We start from the raw sequence: 23477 nt of genomic DNA, 5'->3' as shown, positions 1-23477 counted from the left end.
GAGTGGAGAGCAGAACTACCAAAACCGCCCATTCTCGTCTCCTCAAACGGACAAAGTTTGATGTGACAATGCAGGGAAGCCCTTTTGCTCCAGGTCAGGATGGAATCTTGTGGTTAATCTAGCTGGTTAGAGTCCACGTCCTCAGCTTTTATTTACGGGTATTTTTATACACTTTTGGTTTCAACATGTAGAAATGGCAGCACTGTTTATACATAGCCCCCTCATTTCAGGGCCAAGCATTGTGGAGCTCACTGTATATTCTTAAAATTCATGTACACGCAAGAACACAGTTCTCCTGGCTGGGCTGCCTCCCTCTTTACTCTGTTTATTTTGTATTTCGGGAGGGAGGGGTGGTAGAAGAAAGTGATTTTCACTGCGTTGTCGTGCACCATAATGTTGCTCTTTCCCAGACAGGTACTCCTGATGTAAAATACTTCACCATTTCGATGAATGGCACTGAATGAAGCACAGACTCAGTTATCTTCTCTCAAACTGCCCGTACCACAGTCTGCTTCAGTGGCCTTTATCAAAACACCATTTTAATAATATCTGAGATATCGTATCACAGCTGTTTATTCAGTAAAGGCAGCGATTGTCAGAGGCTCCGCAGGAAGTACCTTGTGCTACTAAATCAAAGTTGTAAGTAGACAGGTGATGTGGTCCGACCAAATCCAGAGGTGCTCAGGTGTGGGGGTGTGAGGTAGGACTGGTGAGAATAAAAGCAGTAAACTTTCCCTGTGTGACGAAACAAATGAGACTGTGTCAGACAGCATTTTAACCTCTATAAACCTGATGTGGACTGTTGTTGGTTTTTGTGCTATTGAATCTACTTTGGGATCGTATAAAATGCATTTTTCTATAAATCTAAAGTAAATTGTAATTATCTCTCTCAAGGAAATGGAATTGGTGTTCATGTGATGGTGTAGCAAAGAGAACAATTTCTGAAACCTTTGGTCCAGAGGTAGAAATACTACGTTAAGTCAAACTCGACAGCAACAATATGGGAGTGCTTCTGCCTCTCTCTAATTATCCCATAATTAAGCCGCAGAATAATTTTTCATTCGGCCAAAAGTGATCTGATTAGTTTCAAGCCCCGAACATAATGAATTTTAATGTGGTCTTAATGAATCTTCAGTAAGGGTGTAATTATAGGAGCAAATGTGAATATTGTGTACAGAACTACACGATGGAGCTGTGGTAAAATAAATGTGGTTTCATGCAGTTTCCTCTATTCTGCATACATTATAAGTGGCGGCATTTTATACAGCTGTTGCACATTGAATTGTTCGGTGAACTCTGATTGGTGCAGTCAGAGTCCATGTGACCCCTATTTGAACTGCTAGACATACTCATATAAATGTTTAGAGCTGAATTATGCATATTTCACTAGATACACATCACTTCTAATCAAATCAAAACTGTGAGAGCAGAGAAGACAAGAGTAAAGACTGCTACATAGGTTAACATGTTAAATTCCTGTTTCTCTAACGGCAAGTTAGAAATTGATTACTTGGAGTCGCAATATTTGACGTACTGAATCTCTGACACTGATCCAAATCTACATTTTATTCATGCCAGTTATTTATTATTATTATTATTATTATTATTGTTATTACTATTATTACTATTATTATTATTACTACTACTGTTATTATTATTATTATTACTATTACGATTGTTATTATTTCCTGCTCAATAAAAGGAAATAATAATAATAATAATAATAATAATAATAATAATAATAGACAGATAGACAGGAAAGGTTATGCGTCTGCATTGCAGCCCCACCTTCAGCATCCTGTTGGTCCCAGAATGCAACAGAAGGACGCATTAAACTGTGGGTGTGCAGCGCACAAAAGTTAATTTAACGGCTGGCTGCCCTCTGCTATTGTCAAACATGACATTTGCAACATAACCCATTTCTTTTTCCCTCTGCAAAAAAGAAAAATAAAAAACTAAAAATAATGATTGAAATGTACTTGAACACACACACACACACATACACGGATGTCACATATTTTATTAACACCTTTCTTTGTTTTTATTGTTTATCCTTTATCCTCCTGTGTTGTATTTACTGTGACTGCATTGCAACCACACAAATGCAGCTACTGCAGTACCTGGTTTAACTATCACTCTTTGCAGGGCACTCCCAATCTAGGATCACTCTTATCACTTGTATCCTTCTATCTTATTGCTTCAGCACTCACATTGCAATCACTCCATCCAATACTTATATTGCACTTGTATCCTTATCTTGATGTTATAGCTCATTGTCATGCCTCCTAGTTTGAATTACCACAACTTTCTGACCTAGCCTATGCTTATTGTGTGAACTGGACTTAATGTGTTCATAGCTATAAATAATTGTGACGTAATGAGTATTATACCTTATCGGACATGTGTAGTTGTTCCAATGACCTTCGGTGTGCACTTACTGTACTGTGTCACTTTGGATAAAAGTGTCAAATAAATGCAATGTAATGCACAGCTGAGCTATTCAGTGAAGCAATTATGGTTAACTACCTTAGTGAAGGTTAGAATGGCTTTGTCCCACCTTGGAATTGAACCTGTAACCTTACAAGTCTGGCTCCCGAACCATTATACTCCACTGCTGCCCTATTGATGGCGGCAGTGTAGGAAAAGAGACGGCCATTTTCCAATTGGCTACAGGAGAAAATTGGCCAGGAATTGAACTTGTGACTTGTGACATTTGTGATGTCGTGATGATGTCATAATATATGTGCTCTGTGCAGGCCCATAGAGAGGTCACTGGCGGACCAGCAGGCTATCCGCAGGACACTGAATGCCTTTCCCTGCCTGTCTACCCTCCTGTCCAATCAGGAGCTTCAGCAGATCAGCAGCATTGCAATCCTGGAGTCCTGGGAGAGGGAACAGACCAGTGAGTGCGCATAAACACACACACGCATAGACACACTCACGCTCACACAAACACACTCACACACACGCACAGACGCACATACACACACTTACTCACGCACACGCACACACGCATGGACACACACACATACAAACTTGCACACACACATACACTCACACACACATACACATAGATACACACACGCACACACACTCTTGCACACAGACACGCACATATAAAGGCTTTATTACATATGAATAACTGCCTTATAGTCTATAGTGCTATTGGATTATGAAAACCACAGCTGTTGTACTGAGCAGCGCTGGCGTGAAATAAAAATAAAATGCATGGGCCTGCGGGGCATGGTAATAGGCTTTAAAATCACATTTTCTCTTCATTTATGAGGCTCCATCTCAACATCCTGTTTGTTTCGGTCCCCCAGGCATTGTGTGGGCTTCAGGGTCTGGCGAAGCATTATCATTGGAAGGAGTTCAGTGGTGCTAATTGGATGAAAAAATTCCCCAAATCCAGGTCTTTTCCACACCTTCGCCAAGTTTTCAATCACACGCTTATTGAGCATTAAAATGCACATAAATCAAGTGGCCAGCTTAAGGTGAGCAAGTAACAATCGGTCCTTAAATGGATTTTGCATCTTTATTCATAACCTGAAGTTTGTTGGTTTGAGTCCCAGATGGGCTGCGGCCAAGCAATCAAATTCAGCAAAACTGACCCAGTAAGTCTCCTGCAGTATATTAAATGGATAACTGTAGACAGGTATGTAAGCACTGTTAAGGGTATATTGAACCTTCTATTCAAACTTTATGTAAAAATAAACAAACTTTTGGACATTTGAGGTCAAATGTTGATTGAGTTACAGTAAGACCTAAAGTTACTACAACAACAATAACAATAATAATAATAATAATAGTTATCATCATCATCATATGAAGAAGAACCTTTGTTACTCTAGCAGTTTTAATGCAAGTCATTATATGTTTAGCTGACACGTAACGAGAGGTGCGGTGGTTTTAATGACCGAGCTTTCTCATCGCCGGTCCTGGGTTCGAGGAGCGTCTGCGGGCCTCGTTTTCCCAAAGCAGACACGTGCCGGCGTCTGGATTTTAACACGAAGCCGCTAGCAGGAGCCAGTCTTTCGTCCTCCTCCTCGCCCCTCTCACGCCGCGGAGATCGTTATGGATGTGGAACCATCTGCCGCTGGGCCCCTTTTTATTGGGAGGCAAATAAATAAATGAGTGATTTAAAGCTCTCTGTCCGATTACAGGAGGTGGCCATTTGCTAAAAGGCAGCAGACGCGCTGCTATTTAAACTAATCAAATCTATCGATCACGTCGGGCGCGCTCGTCAATATCTCGGATGTTTGCAAACAAACAAAAAATAGTTTGGAGTTTACTGCTGTCGTGATTTATTTGTTTTTTGGGCTTGTTGTTTGAGTTTTCAAGGGTTTGTAATTGGCCTTTTCCCACCGGCCCATCCATTATCTATTCCCGCTTATCCGGGCAGGGTCGTGGGGTGGGGTGGGGGGGGGGGGCTGTAGCCTATCCCAGCGTGCATTGGGTGAAAGGCAGGACTGCGGGAGGAAACCCACGTGGAGTTGTGTTTGATTTTTGTATTTTTAAGAGAGTTGTGTGACAGAGTTGTGTGTTAATGAGAGAGTTGTGTATTTGTGAGAGTTGTGTGCTTGTAAGGGTTGTGTGTTCGTGAGAGAGTTGTGTGTTTGTGAGAGAGTTGTGTATTTGTAAAAGTTGTGTGTTTGTGAGAGTGGTGTGTATTTATGAGAGAATTGTGTGTTTGTTTGTGAGGGAGGTGTTTCTGAGAAAGCTGCATGTTTATGAGAGTGTTGTGTATTTGTGAGAGTAGTGTTTATGATGGATCTGTTCCTATATTCTGGGTCTCTGGGGGGGGGGATCAGTGGGGCATGCTCCAGCGTTTGTGCCAGTGAATGCACCAGAGTCTCATTGATTTGGAATGGGGGGGTGGGGGGGGTCAGTGGGGCATGCTCCAGCGTCTGGGCCAGTGAATGCACCAGAGGCTCATTGATTTAAGGCTCTTTGTGGAGATTGATGCAGCGGACTGAAGGATAGGTGAGAGTGTGTATTCTGAGCACGACAGGCAGCGGCCATCACTGTCAGCTTAACATCCATCCATCCCTCCATCCATCCATCCCTCCGTTCACCATTCCTTCCTTTGGGTTATTTTTTTCGGTTTTGTTTTGCACACACACATACATGCACACACGTACATATACACATGCACGCACCCACACACACGCACATGCACACACACACACGCACACAGTGACACAAAGCAATGACCAGCCCTTTTGATGGATGCTTGTGGTTATCCGAGCGTGACTGCTGCTGCTGCTGCTGCTGCTGCTGCTCCAGGAGTTCTGGGCCTGGTTCCAGCCCGGGAGGTTCTGGAGCTCTGGGCCTGGTTCCAGCCCGGGAGGTTCTGGAGCTCTGGGCCTGGTTCCAACCCGGGAGGTTCTGGAGCTCTGTAACCGAGGGAGGGAGGGGATTAATGTGCTCTTAATGCCCCCCCCCCCCCACCCCCCAACCCATTTTTGCCTCTTCCCGCAGTTTTCGGACACAACGGACTACACCTTGTGCTGAGGGGAACCGTGAGGCTGTACTCACATGAGGCCACCAAGACTGACACGGTAACGGTAACCATGACAACGTTATGACAACGGCTGTAAAGCTGCCGCGAGTGTGGCCATGGTACCGTATGTGGTGGAGCCGGTTGTGAACCGGTGCTGTAACGCACCACGCAGGGACACCCTCAGATTGCCACCCCACGCCCTGCACCTCCATAATCAGTCAGTCAGTTTATCAGACGGTCTCAGTTTCTACAGAGCAGCTTTTAGGCTCTGTGAGGTTGTCACGCCATCCATGCTGTCAGGTGACTATACAGGACGTCCTGATTGGCTGTCTGTCAGGTGACTGAACGAGACGTGTTGATTGGCTGTCTGTCAGTTGACTATACAGGACGTGCTGATTGGCTGTCTGTCAGGTGACTGAACGAGACGTGTTGATTGGCTGTCTGTCAGGTGACTAATTTTGACGTGCTGATTGGCTGTTGGTTTTCTGTGACCCCTCCCCTTTTGCAGATGGGAGTGGGCGGCTGTTTCGGGTCGCTGGAGGAGCAGGACACGGACGAGGCTCACGCAGACGCCCAGCACGCCGTAACGCTGGACAACTGTGAGATCCTGAGGATCCCCAGGGCCGCCTACGCCAAGCTCCAACAGGTTAGCGCACCTGTCCCAAACTCAGACAGGTTAGAGCACCTGTCCCAAACTCAGACAGGTTAGAGCACCTGTCCCAAACTCAGACAGGTTAGCACACCTGTCCCAAACTCAGACAGGTTAGCACACCTGTCCCAAACTCAGACAGGTTAGAGCACCTGTCCCAAACTCAGACAGGTTAGCACACCTGTCCCAAACTCAGACAGGTTAGAGCACCTGTCCCAAACTCCAACAGGTTAGCGCACCTGTCCCAAACTCAGACAGGTTAGCACACCTGTCCCAAACTCAGACAGGTTAGAGCACCTGTCCCAAACTCAGACAGGTTAGAGCACCTGTCCCAAACTCAGACAGGTTAGCACACCTGTCCCAAACTCAGACAGGTTAGAGCACCTGTCCCAAACTCAGACAGGTTAGCACACCTGTCCCAAACTCAGACAGGTTAGAGTATCTGTCCCAAACTCAAACAGGTTAGAGCACCTGCCCCAAACTCAGACAGGTTAGAGCACCTGTCCCAAACTCAGACAGGTTAGAGTATCTGTCCCAAACTCAAACAGGTTAGAGCACCTGCCCCAAACTCAGACAGGTTAGAGTACCTGTCCCAAACTCAGATAGGCACCTGTCCAAAACTCAGATAGGCACCTGTCCCAAACTCAGGCAGGCACCTGTCCCAAACTCAGGCAGGCACCTGTCCCAAACTCCGACAGGTGAGAGCACCTGTCCCAAACTCAGACAGGCACCTGTCCCAAACTCCGACAGGTGAGAGCACCTGTCCCAAATTCAGACAGGTTAGAGCACCTGTCCCAAACTCAGATGGGTACCTGTCCTAAACTCATACAGGTTAGAGCACCTTTCCCAAACTCAGATAGGTTGGAGTACCTGTCCCAAACTCAGATAGTTTTGAGTACTCTGTGGGAGTTTCTACCCCTCCTCCCAGTGCAAAACTGCTCTTTCTGGAGTTTTCCTGCACAGTTCATTTAAAAATGAAGAAAAAATGTGAATTTTGATTGACAAGAAATCCAATCACGGTCTTAATTGCATTCTAATCACCCATTATAACCCTGGTGCCATTTGCATGAAAAGCCAGTCGCAGTAGTGTCATCATTTAAAGGCTCATGCAATAGCCATAAAGCACTAATTGTGCCTGGGGTTGTTAATTTCTGAATTACAGGGAGGTCAGAGTTTGGATGGATTAGGTTTTACCCCCATATTGCATCATATTACATTGTTAATTTGCAGGAAAGAAGATCCAATCAGAGTGCATTGCTGGTATTCTAGTTTTGGCACACTGCTGATGCTAAATGGGTGCAAACCATAGACTATACTGTAGAAAAATATGGACAAGGTCACTGCGACGTCACCCATTGACTCTCCGTGGGCTTGGTGAAAGGGTTTTGAGCACGGGTAGTGTAGTTCGTGGGCTTGGTGAAAGGGTTTTGAGCGTGGGTAGTGTAGTTCGTGGGCTTGGTGAAAGGGTTTTGAGCATGGATAGTGTAGTTCGTGGGCGCCTCCATGTTGTGCAAACTGGAGCCTGAGACTACACAGTAGGGACATGAAGTCCAGTTGTCCACTAAGCGCGTGAGGTACAACGACTTGGCAGTGGCGCAAACCGTCCTTCTTGTATTACCATCTTGTCCAAATAGCACAATAACTTAACAAATAACAAATCGGCATATGGGGAGACGTTAGACGAAGAACTACTTTTTTCTTGTGGAAAGAAAAGATTAACTTTGTATTTTGACCGCATTGCAGCCAACCGCACAGGCGCTAGTGAGCAACGTCTCTCAACAAGACCAGGAAGTGAGCTTCGGAAACGCAGCCCGGTTCTGTCCGCTTGGTGTAAACCTGCCTGCTGCGCATGTGTTGTTGCTTTTCGCCTGCAGGAGATCGAAGCCCAGAACTCCGCCCTGAGAGAGTCAATCGTCCAATCCTGTCCTTTCTACCTCCACTGGCACAAGCTGTCAATCAAGAAACTGTCTGACCTCATCCAGATGAGACAACTGCCAGCCAATCACGGTAGTCCTTTCCCCTCCCATTTTTTTTTCCGATTCGACTTGTGAGGATCCAGAGTTTATGCTCGTGTATGCATATACGATGTTGACATAAGGACAGGAGAAATCAAATGAGCTGCTAATTAAGTAATCACTAATTAATTAGTTGCCATTGTGTTCGACTAATGATAGCCCACCGAGGCTTCACAAACCTCATGAACCCAAAACAGGAAGAGATATCACATTACCTCCGTGACTCACTGAGTTTTTTTTTTTTTCTTCTGTCTCTGGATTGGTCCAAGTCAGTGATTGACATTGTCCCTGCTCATACCCTCTCGCCCATGGCCATTATGGGATTAATGACAGCAGACAAGTGGAGCAGAAATGAGAAGGGGGTATGCGAGTTTCTGTTGGGGGGGGGGCCCAGGAGGGTAGGATTTGTTAGGGGGTGGGGGGGGGGGGGGGGGGGGGGGTGAGCCGCGACACGCAAGCAGGCTGCTGCACATGGCTGTCGCCCATGGAAACAGCTGGCGATCCCCCCCTCCCCCAACCCCTCCCCTCGGATCCTCGGAAAACGACATTTGCGGAACACAAACAAATGAGTCCACTACTGCGTCCCTCTCTCCCTCCCTCCCTCTCGCTCTCCTCCATCTCCCTCTTTCCCCTGAGGGGTGGCGGGTGAACATAATGGCGATATAATAATAGCCCCGCCCCCCCCGCACACGACATCATAAACACTTTCTGTCAAACGCCGTCGCCCTGACGACACCCCATCATTATCCTTACCTTTCCCACCGTCAGTTATATCTACTAATCTTATTCAAATATGTTAGCTACAGTGCTGCACGGCCATCTCCAGGCAGTAAAACAAAGCAGATTAGAGGTGATTTTGAACCTTGAGCTTTCCTCTCTGTCCACCAGTAGGCCCAGGCGAGGGATTGCGCTTAAGGAAAGGAGGTTTTTGTTTTCGCTGATGCGAGCGCTTTTGTGTGCTCAGAGAGAGTGACTGAACGGTGAGATGCCCTGGGAGGAGAATAAGGGGATTAGCAGGGTTTTTTTCTGAATAAGACATGCTGTCCATCCACTTATACAGCTGGCTGTTTTACTGAAGCAGTTCCGGGGTCAAGCGCCTTGCTCAAGAGTACAATGGCAGTGTTACCAGGGAGACCAGGGATTGGGGGTGTGGCACTGTTGTTACCAGGGATTGGGGGGTTTGGTATTGTCATGACCAAGGGAGACCAAGATTTGGTGGTGTGGTACTGTTGTTACCAGGGAGACCAGGGGTTGGGGGTGTGGCGCTGTTGTTGCCAAGGGAGACAAGGGAGGAGTTTGGGGGGGACTACACTGTTGTCACTGGAGATAAGAGAGGGCGAGGGTTGGGTGTGGTTGTCTTTTTACAGAGGTAAATGTTGGGGCGGGGGGTGGGGGCACATGAGCATGCATCTGTTTATCTGGGTCTCATGACAGAGACCTGAGGATTTCCTGTGTCTGTGGTGATGCCTCCCCTCCCCCCACACTCACCCTGCCCACTTGCCTGGTAAATAGATTTGTGTCTGCAGGGTTGAGTGGGTGGGTGTTAAAAAATAAACAAATAAAAAGGGGACAGCGTTAGCTGAAATGGGATTTACCAACACCTGTCAGGGCTGAGGTACAGTGTTTTTCCTGCAGTTAAAGATCCCAATAAATCAGTACTGATACTGCTACTGCTCACCTCCCCGCTCTGTCTCACACACACACACACACACTAGCACACACATGCAGGCACACACACACACACACTGTCACACACACACACATACACTCACACATGCTGGCACACACACACACTCATACACACAAACACACACACATACACGCACAGACAATGCCTGCATCTGCCAGAGAGAGCACATCACTTGTATCACTTGCTAGCTCTGTCTCTCTCTCTGTCTCTGTCCCTCTTTTTCTCTCTCACTCTCCCCATTTTCCTCCCCTATCGGTTTCCCACACACATCTTTCCCTTTCCTTTTCTCTTTCTCTATCTACACCTTCATCCCTCTTGCACGTGTATCACTTGCATGTACACACACAGACACACACACACACACACACACTCACACACATTCTCCCGTGAACATGGCACATCCTGCTGCACAGTGTCCCCACACCATTAACTGCACTTAATTGCAGCAGAGCCGTCTTTTCTTCTGGGCCCCTGCAGTGTTTGTGAGGAGTTTCTGAGTCTCTTCGTCCTTCCACCTGCAGTTCTAGTCCGGGAGGGTGAGGTGTGTCCCTTCGTAACCTACATCCGGACAGGGGAGTGTAACATCCTTCGGGATATCGAGGGAGTACCGAAAAGGGAACCTGGAAAAAAGGTAACACTTTTTTTTGCAGTGTTGCCATGGTTTGTGGTCCGTGCCTGTCACAGGTGAACTTAGGGATGAGAACTGCCAATGACGTGAGCGCTGGCATTGTGGGGGAGCGGTTGACCTCTGGCACTGCGGTGTCTCTCTTTGCCTTTGCCCATTCGCCGAGTGTACCTGCTGTGTCTTGGTTGTCAGGGCAACAGGGTCAAGTACGTGGTAGTGGGCAAACTGGGTCCCGGCGCGTCGTTCGGGGAGACCAGCGTGCTCCTGGACCAGCCTTCCCCTTGCAGCGTTGTCACGGCGACGGAGGTGAAGATGGGAGTCATCCTCCCCAGCGATCTGAAAGGTGAGCCACACCTGCCGACCGGGTGTGGAAGGGTCAGCTCGGCATTTCGAATTTTGAAACGCAAAATTTCATGTTCACGTTCAGGCATTTAGTCAATCGAGAGTGAAAGTCCATACATTTTATGTACATACAATCCATTTAACTGGGTCTTTACTGGAGCAGTTTTACCAGCCTCTGAGTTGCCTGTCCAGTTCCTTAGCCATTATATTAATTCTGCTAAGCTGCATACATACATGTTCTTGGCAACGAGCTATGGCCATGTTATATGATCAGTGTCGGAAAAGATTGTTAGAGTCATTACATAAAGCTACAACCTTCTGCTAAGTGCTGTGGTAGGTGGAGGAGGCATATGTAAGTAGGGCTTTAAGTAGCAGTTATTGATGATTTATTATGCTATTGATGGTTATTACTTACGATGGACGAAAGATGCTGCTTTGAACCAAAAACAAAATGGGTGGAGATTTATGCTAACAGTGGCCCGCTGAATGTAATAAATCATTTTGTTCTGCTTTGGAGGACAAAATATTTGCATTGGTCCACACAAGTGAGTAACTGTCAGCTAACAGCAATTCCAGTCACTATGGGGTGTTCATGGAGCTCCTGTCTGGCTGCTGACTGCAGCTCCAGTCACTGTGGGGTGTTCATGGAGCTCCTGTCTGGCTGCTGACTGCAGCTCCAGTCACTGTGGGGTGTTCATGGAGCTCCTGTCTGGCTGCTGACTGCAGCTCCAGTCACTGTGGGGTGTTCATGGAGTTCCTGTCTGGCTGCTGACTGCAGCTCCAGTCACTGTGGGGTGTTCATGGAGCTCCTGTCTGCCAGCTGACTGCAGCTCCAGTCACTGTGGGGTGTTCATGGAGCTGCTGTCTGCCAGCTGACTGCAGCTCCTGTCACTGTGGGGTGTTCATGGAGTTCCTGACTCTCCCAGCCCTGGTTATTGCAGATGCTCTTTGCTGTTCAGCGGCTGCTCTTCTTTGATTGTGTCTGGGTGACGTGTTTTATCTGCAGGGCTGGACTCTGTGACTCGGTCTCTGATAGAGCAGACGGAGCAGCCGGCCTACGGGAAACTGAGTCAGGTGAGATCCGGCCTCTCTGCAGCCTAGAATCTCCTCCCTTCTACACCTCCAACCCCACCGTGCACCCCCCATAGAACCCCACATACTAACCCTGTTATCCAAACCAGTTCCGATCCACCAAACACAGGGACTCACGGTCCAAACCAGTTCTGATCCATGTGCATCATCGTTGTGTCCCGCTCAGGAGCAGATGAACAAGATGTACGTGGCACAGGAGAGACAAAAGGAGTGGCTGCATATCAAGGTAATGGTTACATAACATGACAGAGCATTACATTACCTTGCATTACAATACACAATGTTACGAGGGGTACACACTAATATCAGGACATATCTGTTGGCATCGGCCCGATGCTAAGATTATGGCCATTGTCGTGGTCTGACGTGATGGTGACCTTGCCTGGGATTTTATCCGTTAGAAGCTTTGCCGGGGAAACTTTGCCGTCTGTAACTGCGGCAACTGCAGCGGCCGATTGTGATGTCAGCTACAAGCACGTTGTTCAGATTATGAACGTTCCGTCAGTGTTAATCAGTTGGAAATTTTTCTGTATAAAATCATTAAATACCTTTAAAAATATTATACCTTATAGCTTATGTTATGGAGACCAGTAAGTTGGCTTTTTCAAACCATCCTAACGACCCAAACGAGCCAACATCGATAATGAAAACAGACTGTATTTATACAGAGCTTTTCTTTGAATGATCTCAAAAGTGCTCCAATGTAAAGAGTGGTTCTCACCTTACACACTTGGGACAGGTGAATCACCATTTTTCATGGTTTGGGCTAGGCCCCTTAGTTCCAGTGAAGGCAAATCTTAATGCTACGGCATATAATCACATTCTGGATAATTCTGTGTTTTCACAACAGTTTGGGGAAGGCCCTTTCCTGTTTCAGCATGACAATGCCCCCAGGCACACTGGAAGGTCCATATAGAAATGGTTTTGTCAACAACAGTGTGGAAGAACTTGACTGGCCTGTGCATAGCCCTGACCTCAACCCCATCCAACACCTTTGGGATCAATTGGAAAGCCAACTGTGAGCCAGGCCTAATTGGCTGACCTCACTAATGCTCTTTTGGCTGAATGGAAGCAAATCCCTGCAGCAATGCTCCAACATCTGGTATAAAGCCTTCCCAGAAGAGTGTAGGTTCTTATAGCAGCAAAGGGTGGACCAGCTCCATATTAGTGCCAATAATTTTGAATAAGATGTTGGATGTCAGGTGTCCATATACTTTTGGCCATGTAGTGGATGTGTGCAGAGGTAGGGTACTGTAGTGTATATACAGTGTCGACAGCATAAAAATATAATTGTGCATGGTGAATTTCTGTTGGCCTGAATGATAAAGGTTTCCCATTGGTCACCCCGTTTGCCATGGCAACAACCTTAACAGGAAATAAAAAGCAGATCTCGCAGGAAACTCTCGCAGGAAGCGCTCTTCTCCAGGGTTCGGTGCAAGAACTGCTTGAAGTAATACCTCATACCGGGCCCAGAAAAACAGCTTGATGATATAAAATGATATTAAACAATATATTATATGATATCAAATGTAATTATTTTAGTGTGTACTTTGGATATAAATATGATTGCCAAAACGTTTTGAACCAAGAGACAGTATGATTTATGGCATAGCCTACATGGGAGCGATTTTATGTCTGGGGACTTCTTTAGTCCTCCGCATTATAAGTTCTGATCCTGAATAGGCTCTGTTATGTATCTAACTTATTAAAGCGGATGCTTTGATCGCTCTCTTCTGCGTCGGGCAGAGCGGCTGTTAGATGCCGGATTTATAATCTCTGCCGGCGGTAAATTTCCCGGGGTAGTTTCCGCACGGCGTCTTTTCCCTGCCTGGCCGAGTGGCGTGACGTCTGGACCGTCAGCGCTGGAAACGTGGCGCTCCATTACACCCCAGAGAGACAGAGCCGCGTTCCCAGAGGCTGGGAGACGCACGCTCAGAGGCTGGGAGACGCACGCTCGCTCGGCCACCAAACATCCTCCTTTGCTCTCACGGATTTCCAGAAGCGCTTCCCCGCGCCAGGTTTCTCAAAGACGATTACACCGTAACTCTCTCTCTCTCACTTTACTCTCTCTCACTTCTCTCTCTCTCTCTTCCTCACATTCCACTGTCTCACTCTCTCTCCTCTCCTTCACTCTCTCACTTTTCTCTCTCTTTGTCTCTCTCTCTGTCACCTCTGTGCTTCTCTGTGAACACATGCACACACACATACACGTGTGTGCATACAGCACATACACACACATACACACACACACACACACTCACACAAGCAAAACCCCTCTGCCTCTCCTCTCTCTTCTTTCTCTCTATCTCTCATTTCTCTCCTTTCCTTCTCTCTCTTTCTCTCTCACTCTTTCTCTCCTTCTTTGCTTCTCTCTCTCCCCCTCCAATCTCTATCGTCGTGGTGAAATCCCCTGCTCTGAAATGCAATGCATTGTAAACCCAGGCCAGCCCGGTGTGCTCTCCTGAACGAGGAGGACAGAGAGTGGGGTCACGTCCCCTCCCCCCAGATTCACAGGGCTATTACTTTTCACCCCCCCTCCCTCCCCCCCAATAGCCTTTTCGTGAGATTCCTGAGGGTTGCTTGCATAGGGTGGAGGGTGGGGGGGGTGAAGTGAACAGCCGTCTCTCTCTCTCTGCCACACACGCGTGTGTGCGGTCCGCGCTTCCTCGTCTACTGCCAGATTACCAGGACCTGTCTGATTCATCGTCCCGGAAACAAAGAATAAACGACTCACCGGTCGATCATTGGCTTTCTCCCTCGTTCACAACCAACCTGGATGATGCTCCTGACAGGTGGCAGTAGCCTGTTCAGACAGTCAGGGCAGTGCAAGAACCAATCGCATTCGAGCTTCTCCTGGGGCAGCCAATCAGAACGGACCAGGTCTGCGAGCAGAGGCCGTATTTGGCATGCAAGTCATTGCGGTGAAAATGTTTTAGGTTGCCGGGCAATGCCACAACCTCTCTGCCCCTGCAGGTATTCCTTCTGTTTCTCCCTCACCTGCTTTTATACCACCTCACTGTCATTACCACCTCCATCCTGCAGGGGGCTCTGTATCTCTGACCTCACACAGAAAGCAGGCTGAAAATATGCCACTCTTTTTTTTTTTTTTTGGTCAGGTCTTTTTTTCTTCTTCTTCTTGGACGACATTAGGAATATTAATAATTCTGTCATGTTTCTGACAAGGTAATCTCTGTCATCTTAATCATCTGCTATGCTACGTTTGCAGAAGCCTGATGCTTAAGTAAATGGTTTATGTTGGCCCTGCCTGTGAGCAAACATTAAAAGCAACATTCACATCCAAGCAGTAAGTAAGTGTAAGGGGGGCATTTAAATCATAATCTGACAGATTAGCTAACAGCAGGGCACTCAAACGTTTGTTTTCCCTCCATATTGTGCTCGTTTTTTATTTTTTTATAATTTTTTTTTTTTTAAAGTCTAAAATTGGCGGCGTCTGTTTGTGTTGCTGAGCTGATAGCATTTTGAAGGCCCGTGCACTTTTGGTAAATACATCTCTAGTCGTCTGCTCTCTCTGTCCCACTCTGTTTACAGGTTTTCCTTGCCAGGAAAAGAAAAAGAAAATGTTTTCCTTCTCATTATCTTTTTAGTTTTTTTTTTTTTTTTTTCCCCCGCGGGGGAGTCATGAATCATACCTTAATTCATATGTTTGCCGGATTGCTGTAGACAAAGGTCTGCACGGCTATAGTTGTGGCCGGACTTGTTTGGGGCAGGATTTCTGTAAACACCAGTTTATGGACAGAGATAGAGTTTGGCTGCTTTTTCTGGATTGATTTATTTATTTATTTTTGTTGTTGGGAAGACAGGATTTTGTCGGGGACACAGGAGTGGTGCTCGAAAGTGAGAACCTGGGACGTATGAGTCAGCCAAACAAATTTTATTTGTATAGTGTATTTTACAGCAGTTGTCACAATACGCTTTATAGACAACCCTGGCCTAAACCCCCACAGGAGCAAGCCTAAGGCAACAGTGGCAAGGAAAAACTCCCTGTGGCAGATGGGAAGAAACCTCGGAATGAACCAGGCTCAAGGGGGAAACCCATCCTCCTCTGGTCGGCTCAGGGTGCCGACTGGTGACCAGCATGTCAATCAGTTTTACAGAGTTTATGATGGATAAAAGCGCTATAGAAATGCAGTCCATGATGTGGCTCAGATGATGGGCGGGGCCGGGTGGCGGTGGTGGGGAGCGGCAGGTGGCGACGGACGTGGGCACCGGTGGAGGCAACGACGAAAGAGGCGCTGGACCGCAGTGGTGGGGGAGACCAGACGACTCTCGAAGCACTCCCAAGATGCCTTAGTCACCTCAGTCCCCCCATGCAACGTCCTGGATTTATTCAACAGATTATCCTTAACTTTGATTGCAACCACACGCTCATCTGTGAGGGCTGAACTCAAGGTGCTCTGCAGTTCATGAAGCTTGACTCTCACACCAGTCAGTCTGTTTTCAGAGGAGGCGGTTTCACCGTAGCCCACGCAGACGTACATATTCAGCGATGCGCACAGGAGCCTCAGAGGCCTTTTCGGTAATTTGACAGTCAAAGCTCTCTCTCTCTCCCTCGGGACTGCCTACATAATCACCTGGTTCACCAAGCTTTCGTTCTCTGAGGTGTGCGGAAGTCGGGAGTTGTAGAGTACAGAATGAAAATTATGTACCCAATCTTTAAAAAAAGAGGAAACCAGGTCAAAGTGGGACCGACCTTTTTCGATTGTAATGAGTAAGTGTTTATTGATTTTTTTTTCTTTACTCTTTCGCCGACTCTCAATTGCCCATAGGTATGAGTGTGTGAGCGAATGTTATGTGTGCCCTGCGATAGATTGGTGGCCTGTCCAGGGTGTATTCCAGCCTCTTGCTCAATGCATGCTGGGATAGGCTTCAGCACGCCCTTATATCCGGTGTCAGCTAATTCACTGAGCCAGCAGGATGTCTAGCATAGATGTGCTGGCGGGCCATAAATAATGTCCTCTTCTTTCTGATCCCTCAAAAACAGTTCCAGTTAAAAAAATAATAATGAAATAAAGTACATTAATTTACTCCACTTTAATATGACCTGTAAATCCTTACAAATGCACACACACACACACACACACACACACATAATACACACACACACAGTGTGTGGACATAGCTGAGGAGGACATAAATCAATATAATTGTAATTAGTTTTTTATTTGTTTTTCTTAAATGAGCCAGTTAATAAGCATGTTTTTGTTTTCTCAGTAACAATAGTCACATTGCTTTTTCCAAGCTTCTTAATTAGGAAGTGGCAACTGTTTCACAAACTTTCAAAATGAAGGTTTCCTTGAATTGGAAGTCTGCTCTCAGTCAGAATATTAATAAACCTCCCCCTGCCCCCCAAATCCTCTCCAAACCAAACAAGTTTGTGTTCAATTAAAAGATAACAACGTGCACAGAGCCGCTCGGCTTGTTTGTTTCAAACCCTTCTGACGAGGGCGGGAGCCAAGCGTTGCTTCGTGTTTTTGGGAAGTTGCTGGCAAATGAATAAATTAATTCTTGTTGCCACAGTTGGGTCTACTGACGAAGATGGTGTGCGGGGAGATGTTAACTTTTCCTGAGTGCAGAGTGAGCCCGATGCTAGCTTCACTCACGCACAGTTTGAGACCGCTATTTTAGAGCCCATGGTGTTTAGCAGACATCTTTTTCCAGATGAGTTCTGTGTTTAGGTAGCAGTGTCAGAACCGACGATAGGAGTTGATTGTTGGTAATGGTCTGATGATTGTTGGTTATGGTGTGCTGATTGTTGGTAATGGTGTGATGATTGTTGGCTATGGTGTGATGATTGTTGGTTATGGTATGGTGGTTGTTGGTTATGGTGTGCTGATTGTTGGTAATGGTGTGCTGATTGTTGGTAATGGTGTGATGATTGTTGGTTATGGTGTGATGATTGTTGGTTATGGTGTGATGATTGTTGGTTATGGTGTGCTGATTGTTGGTAATGGTGTGTGTGTTTTGTTTTTTGTGCAGAGGCGGGTGCTGAGAGATGCTCTGTTCTACAACGGCATTGTGCAGGGATGTGGGAAGTGGAACCAGATCAGGGTCAGAAGAGACCAGGATACACACCGCAATCCCCCCACTTCCTCTCTTTAAATACACACCCACCACCCTCCATCCCAGCCTCTCATCCCTCTATCCCAGCCTCATATCCCTCCATCCCAGCCTCTCATCCCTCCATCCTATCCTCTCATCCCTCCATCCCAGCCTCTCATCCCTCCATCCCAGCCTCTCATCCCTCTATCCCAGCCTCATATCCCTCCATCCTATCCTCTCATCCCTCCATCCCAGCCTCTCATCCCTCTATCCCAGCCTCATATCCCTCCATCCCAGCCTCTCATCCCTCCATCCCAGCCTCTCATCCCTCTATCCCAGCCTCATATCCCTCCATCCCAGCCTCTCATCCCTCCATCCTATCCTCTCATCCCTCCATCCCAGCCTCTCATCCCTCCATCCCAGCCTCTCATCCCTCCATCCCAGCCTCTCATCCCTCCATGCACTGCGTTTCTTCCCAACAGTCTTTTTTTAAAAATGCAGCTGCAGTCTCTCCAGCATTTTAAAAAGCAAACGATATCCATCTCTTTTGCTCTCTCTCTCTCCCCCTCTCTCTCTCTCTTTCTGTCTGTCTCTCTCTCACCCCTCTCCTTCTTTCCGTCTCTCCTAAAACAAGATGCAATTATTCTCAATCAGCTTGTCAGTGTGAGAGCGGTGCTTGCGAAAGCCAAATTGAGGGGGTGGGTGGGCTCGGGGAGGAAGGAGAGACAGAGGCATAGAGCCGTAATGGGCCTGCTTCGGCTTGACAGCTCCCAGACAGATGCCATATGCTTGTGCTCAGAGCAAAGCAGAGCGCTGTTTTTGTTTCCGATGGCTCTCCAGGCCCCGCTCACGAGCAGTCCATTTGCACGGCAGAGGGCACTTGCAGTGTGAGACCGTTTTTATCGAACCACATCGATCCCCTTTATTCATTCACTTATTTATTCACCTCGGTTTGGAACCCCAGATTGTGTTTCGCAAGTCTCCTCACCCGTGCCGTTCGAGCCCGGTCTATTTAACACCCTACAGTCCACACAAGCCACGCGCTACGGGAGACCCAGTGAGCGTGCTCAGAGGTCAAGTGGCTCTGCCCCACCCGTGAATCGAACTCGCAAACCCTCAACTGCAATCCCACTTCCCGAACCACACGTGCACGCATTTACGCAGAACTATATACATCTTTTCTTTTACGAATTATCTGATTAGCCCAATCATTTATTTTATATTCCATTTAAAAAATAAAAAAAAATTTTTTATAAAAAGATCCCGAGGCCCAGCTACTGTCTGCGTGCGTCTCCCGTGTGAAAACGTTTTCCCGCGGCGATCGGGTGGAGCGGGGCGCCACCGGTGAGCGCAGCGGTTAAAATCGAGCGCGTGTAATTGGTCGGAACGAAAGCCGACACACGCAGCAAGCCGTCCCGGATTGGCACACCGCACCCCCGGGTTGGCACACCGGCACCCCCGATGCGGACGGGAAACAGAAGTCGGTTTTGATGGGGTAATTATCACCTGCGAGCGCAGCGTGTGTGCGGAGCGTCGCTTGACATCTACTTCCGATTGGGTGTCGTTATTTTGTCTTTCCAGTTACTCAGGTGGCTGCCGCACTGGTGCGAGAAACAGAAACAGGGTCTGTTTTTACGCGGAAATTGCCTCGCTTCAGATGATTCTTGTCTTGTTTTGGGGTAAATAATTGTGCTGAGTTCGTACAGTCTGTGTTTATTTTCACCGTGTTGTAACACTACGACAGTTTACAGCAATTTTGGCTGTTTTTTTTCTCTTTTTTTTAACACACCTGATGAAAGTGTTTAGTCTGCACTGACATTGATTCGGTCCTTCAGAGAGAGGATGAGGCACTCCGCGAGAAATCTCCAGCAAGGCAATACCCAAAAGCCTCTTGAACAATCTCACACTGTTTACAATTTATTAGATTGTCAGAACCAGCGGACAGCCCAATATGTGGGTTGGCCAGGAAAAAAGAACACTGCTATGAAGAGGACAAATAAGTCAGGAAGTGTACATCTCAGGGGCCTGCCCTGCTACTGTATCAGACTCTTAACATGGCCGATAAGCGATCATCCCAAATTTTGAAGGCCGAATACAGAATCTCCCCTTTTCGTTGTTTTCAGTTGTTTTAAAAAAAAAAAAAAAATGTTCCTCTGAAAAAGGAGGCATTGTGGGAATGTGTTCAGATGTAAATTAATATTCTAATTGGTATTTTGGCAACACAGGTCTGTTAATGGCTAATGAAGACCCACCATGAAGAGCAAGAGAGAGAAAGACTGTCTGTTATCACTCAGACTCTATTGTGACTGTGATTGTTGCAGCAGGTGTTTGAGCCATAAGAACATTATGAACGGTTATTGTTGTAGTACTTTGAAAAAGTAAATAAATGAATGTGGCTGCTTTGATGTGGATTCACCCTTGAGTCTGTAGGGGACAGTGCTCATGCTTGTTAAACCGAATCACAAAAACATTTGAATATGAATGTGGTGAGTATGGGAGGTCTCTCTTGTAGTCCCAAAGGGCTTTGTGTTGTTCTTTTACACAGTCTATTCAAGGATCACAGGTACATGCTCACACAGATACACACACAAGCACACAGGCACACACACAGATACACACACAAGCGCACAGACACCCACACACAGATACACGCACAAGCGCGCACACACACACACTCACAGATACACACACAAGCGCACAGTCACACACACAGATACACACACAAGAGCACAGACACACGAGCACAGACACACACACACACACAGATACACGCACAAGCACACAGACACACACACACACACACACAGACAGTATGTAAATTATAGTATATTTAAATTGGCCATGTTTCCTGTTTTCCTGTAACAGAATTTATAGTATTGTTTAATTTGCATACTTTATGTGTGTGTGTGTGTGTGTACACTGGAACATTATTGTATGGAAACTGAATTTTTTTTACCATGATGCACTGTGTGTCTCATGTTACTAGAATGCATACTATGTATGTGTGTGTATCATGTTATTAGAATGTATACTGTGTGGTGTGCACGTATGATGGGTGTACCGTGTGTGTCTGTGTGCGTGTGTGTGCGCTTGTGCGTGTGTGTGTGTGTGCTTCCTGCATACCTCCACATCTGACTGTTTAGAATCCTCACATGCTGTCTTCAGCAGTCTTTTTCTGTATCAGGTTCGTTTAACACAGAACAGATTCAGGATTCTTCAAAGTTCTAAGTCAGTGTCATAGAACTCAGTCACCAGCATTGATTGTTACATCATAATCAGAATGTACAGTTAAGAGCATTCTAATCACATATCTGTGACCTCACACCTTTTAAACGAATCCACTTAAAGGAGGCTTTTAAATTGTAAGGGCCCTGTTGCATGCTGGGATGGGCGCTGTGGCACGCTGGAGGTTGACGGGTGCAGTGGGCTGCGTGTCGCCTCGGGGCACGGGGCGGACGAGGAGAGACGTTTTTCTCCCACCGTGAACGTTTTCTTTCCCTCGCGGTGCAACAGCCCGAGCTCGTCAACGTGCGCTGACGAAAGGACCCAGCCAAGCCAGAAAATAAACATACTGCCCCCTTTATCCTCCTGATAAACTCCCCAGTCCCCGCGGCCCAGACTGCAGCCTCCGTATGAATCACATCTTCCACATTCTGCTGCGCCGCATTACATAAAGCCAGCCTTACAGGCCGGAAAAAAAAAAATCAAAGAATCACACGAAGGCTGTCTGACCAATTTGTGACATCCAGACTGGGATTCGGGCAGATAATAAAAAATAAAAAAATCTCCCTTTTTTCCTGTCTGTGAGATCGTTATCAAATCACGTCTAGCGGTCTCTTTCAGTTCACCTCCCGCTCCGAGCTGTTCCAGCCCTGCTTCATGTAAACCTTTTTTTTCTTTTTCTTTTTTTCTTCGCCCTTGATTTTTCTACAAAAGGCAGCAGTCCCCATATTTCTATAATACCGCCTTGTTAAATTGTCAGCTATTGTTAGCCTGCTGACTTGCTGACTCGGCATTTCCTCCTGTCGAGCGGCCACATTTCCACCCTGTAGAGATCGCAGACGCGCGACTGTGCCTGTGTCCAAACTTGGAGATGTTTATGGGCCTCATGGAAATGTACATACAGCACCAACATTACTTGAGCCACTTGAATGAACTGCACTGTATAAACACGTTATTAATTATCAGTTCAGTTTTTAAAATTAATTTTTGGCCTGAATCCTTTTTTGTCTTATTGAGCTGTGCAGGTTTGTCCGGGACACCCATTGATATGCAAGTACAGTATATGGTTTAACTAAGGAATTTTCTCTTATCCTCAAACATCCTCAGACACACATGTACTCGCATGCATACACACTCACACTCACACACGCACACACACGCTCACACACACATGCTCTCTCACACACACACACACACTGACACACACACACACACGTACACACCTGGGCATTTCTGGCTTTGAGAACATGTTGAAATGTTCACGCAGAACATGCAAACATCAGAAAGGTTGTGAGTAATATTTTTGGCATAGCTGGCTTTGTTTTCTTTGACCGAGGGCACAGGTGCATGATGGGTACTTTGTCCTTACGCCTCAGTTTTAACATGACATGAGCGTAATTAGCTGTTGTAAGTCCTGGGGATTTGGGAGGGGAAAGCAGGGGTTACACAAGGTGTAAGAAACTTCTGCGATTAAGGAGAGGTAATCACCTAATTTCTGACAGGAAGTGAGCCTGATACAGGGGTCTCAGGCTCCCTCTCTCTCTCTCACCAAGGCCAAACCTACAGAACACCTACAAGGACAGTAATAAGAACAGAAACTACTTACGATACAAATAACAGATTGTGCCTCACCGATTGTCCCTCATTTTGCGACAGAAGGCCAACTCCTCATGCGCCTGTTCGCCCGCCATTCGTCTGTAGAAAAACAGTACAGTGCCTCTGTAATGTGTTTTCATTACATATGCCCTGCCTCCACCCCCCCACCCCCCCATCACCCCCCCCACCCCCACCACCATCCCCGCACCCAAAAAGTCATTTCCTGCTACAGATTAGATTGACAGGTGTGATATAGCGTAGGGAGTGAGTCGAGGGCAGTCTCCTGTAATGCGATTCCTGTCTGTGTCTCGGCCTAGTTTGCCCTGAGGCAGGGATAGGTGTGTGTGTGTGTGTGTGCGTGTGTGAGTGTGTGTGTGTGTGCGTGTGTGTGTGTGTGTGTATGTGTGTGTGCGTTTGTGTGTGTGTGAGTGTGAGTGTGTGTGTGTGTCTGTGTGCGTGTGTGTGAGTGTGTGTGTGTGTATGTGTGTGTGCGTGTGTGTGAGTGTGTGTATGTGTGTCTGTATGTGTGTGTGTGTGTGTGTGTGTGTGTGTGTGTGTGTGTGTGTGTATGTGAGTGTGTGTGTGTGAGAGAGAGAGGAGGTGTGGGACCGTTAACCCCTTGTTGATGGAAACGGAGATAACTTACTGGGAGTATGTAAGTGAGGGGGATAACGAAAACTTTG

General features: G+C 46.8%; 1 protein-coding gene across 2 annotated transcripts in view; it reads left to right on the top strand.

The window, feature by feature from the left end:
* The window catches only part of cnbd1 (cyclic nucleotide binding domain containing 1), a 29798-nt gene extending 11649 nt beyond the window's left edge, over positions 1 to 18149 (top strand). For both annotated transcript variants that reach the window (XM_035413955.1, XM_035413953.1), the window contains 9 exons: positions 2757 to 2902; positions 5482 to 5561; positions 6012 to 6149; positions 8027 to 8159; positions 10379 to 10488; positions 10675 to 10825; positions 11831 to 11898; positions 12083 to 12142; positions 17914 to 18149. In XM_035413955.1, the coding sequence (XP_035269846.1) occupies positions 2757 to 2902; positions 5482 to 5561; positions 6012 to 6149; positions 8027 to 8159; positions 10379 to 10488; positions 10675 to 10825; positions 11831 to 11898; positions 12083 to 12142; positions 17914 to 18036 (1009 nt within the window). In that variant the 3' untranslated portion in view covers positions 18037 to 18149. The remainder of the gene's footprint in view (positions 1 to 2756; positions 2903 to 5481; positions 5562 to 6011; positions 6150 to 8026; positions 8160 to 10378; positions 10489 to 10674; positions 10826 to 11830; positions 11899 to 12082; positions 12143 to 17913) is intronic.
* The last annotated feature ends 5328 nt before the right edge of the window (positions 18150 to 23477 follow it).

The sequence above is a fragment of the Anguilla anguilla genome, chromosome 4 (assembly GCF_013347855.1).
Source record: "Anguilla anguilla isolate fAngAng1 chromosome 4, fAngAng1.pri, whole genome shotgun sequence".
In the NCBI taxonomy this organism is placed as follows: Eukaryota; Metazoa; Chordata; class Actinopteri; order Anguilliformes; family Anguillidae; genus Anguilla; species Anguilla anguilla.
Note: the sequence above shows the minus strand (reverse complement) of the source record. Positions and strands in the feature narration are given on the sequence as shown.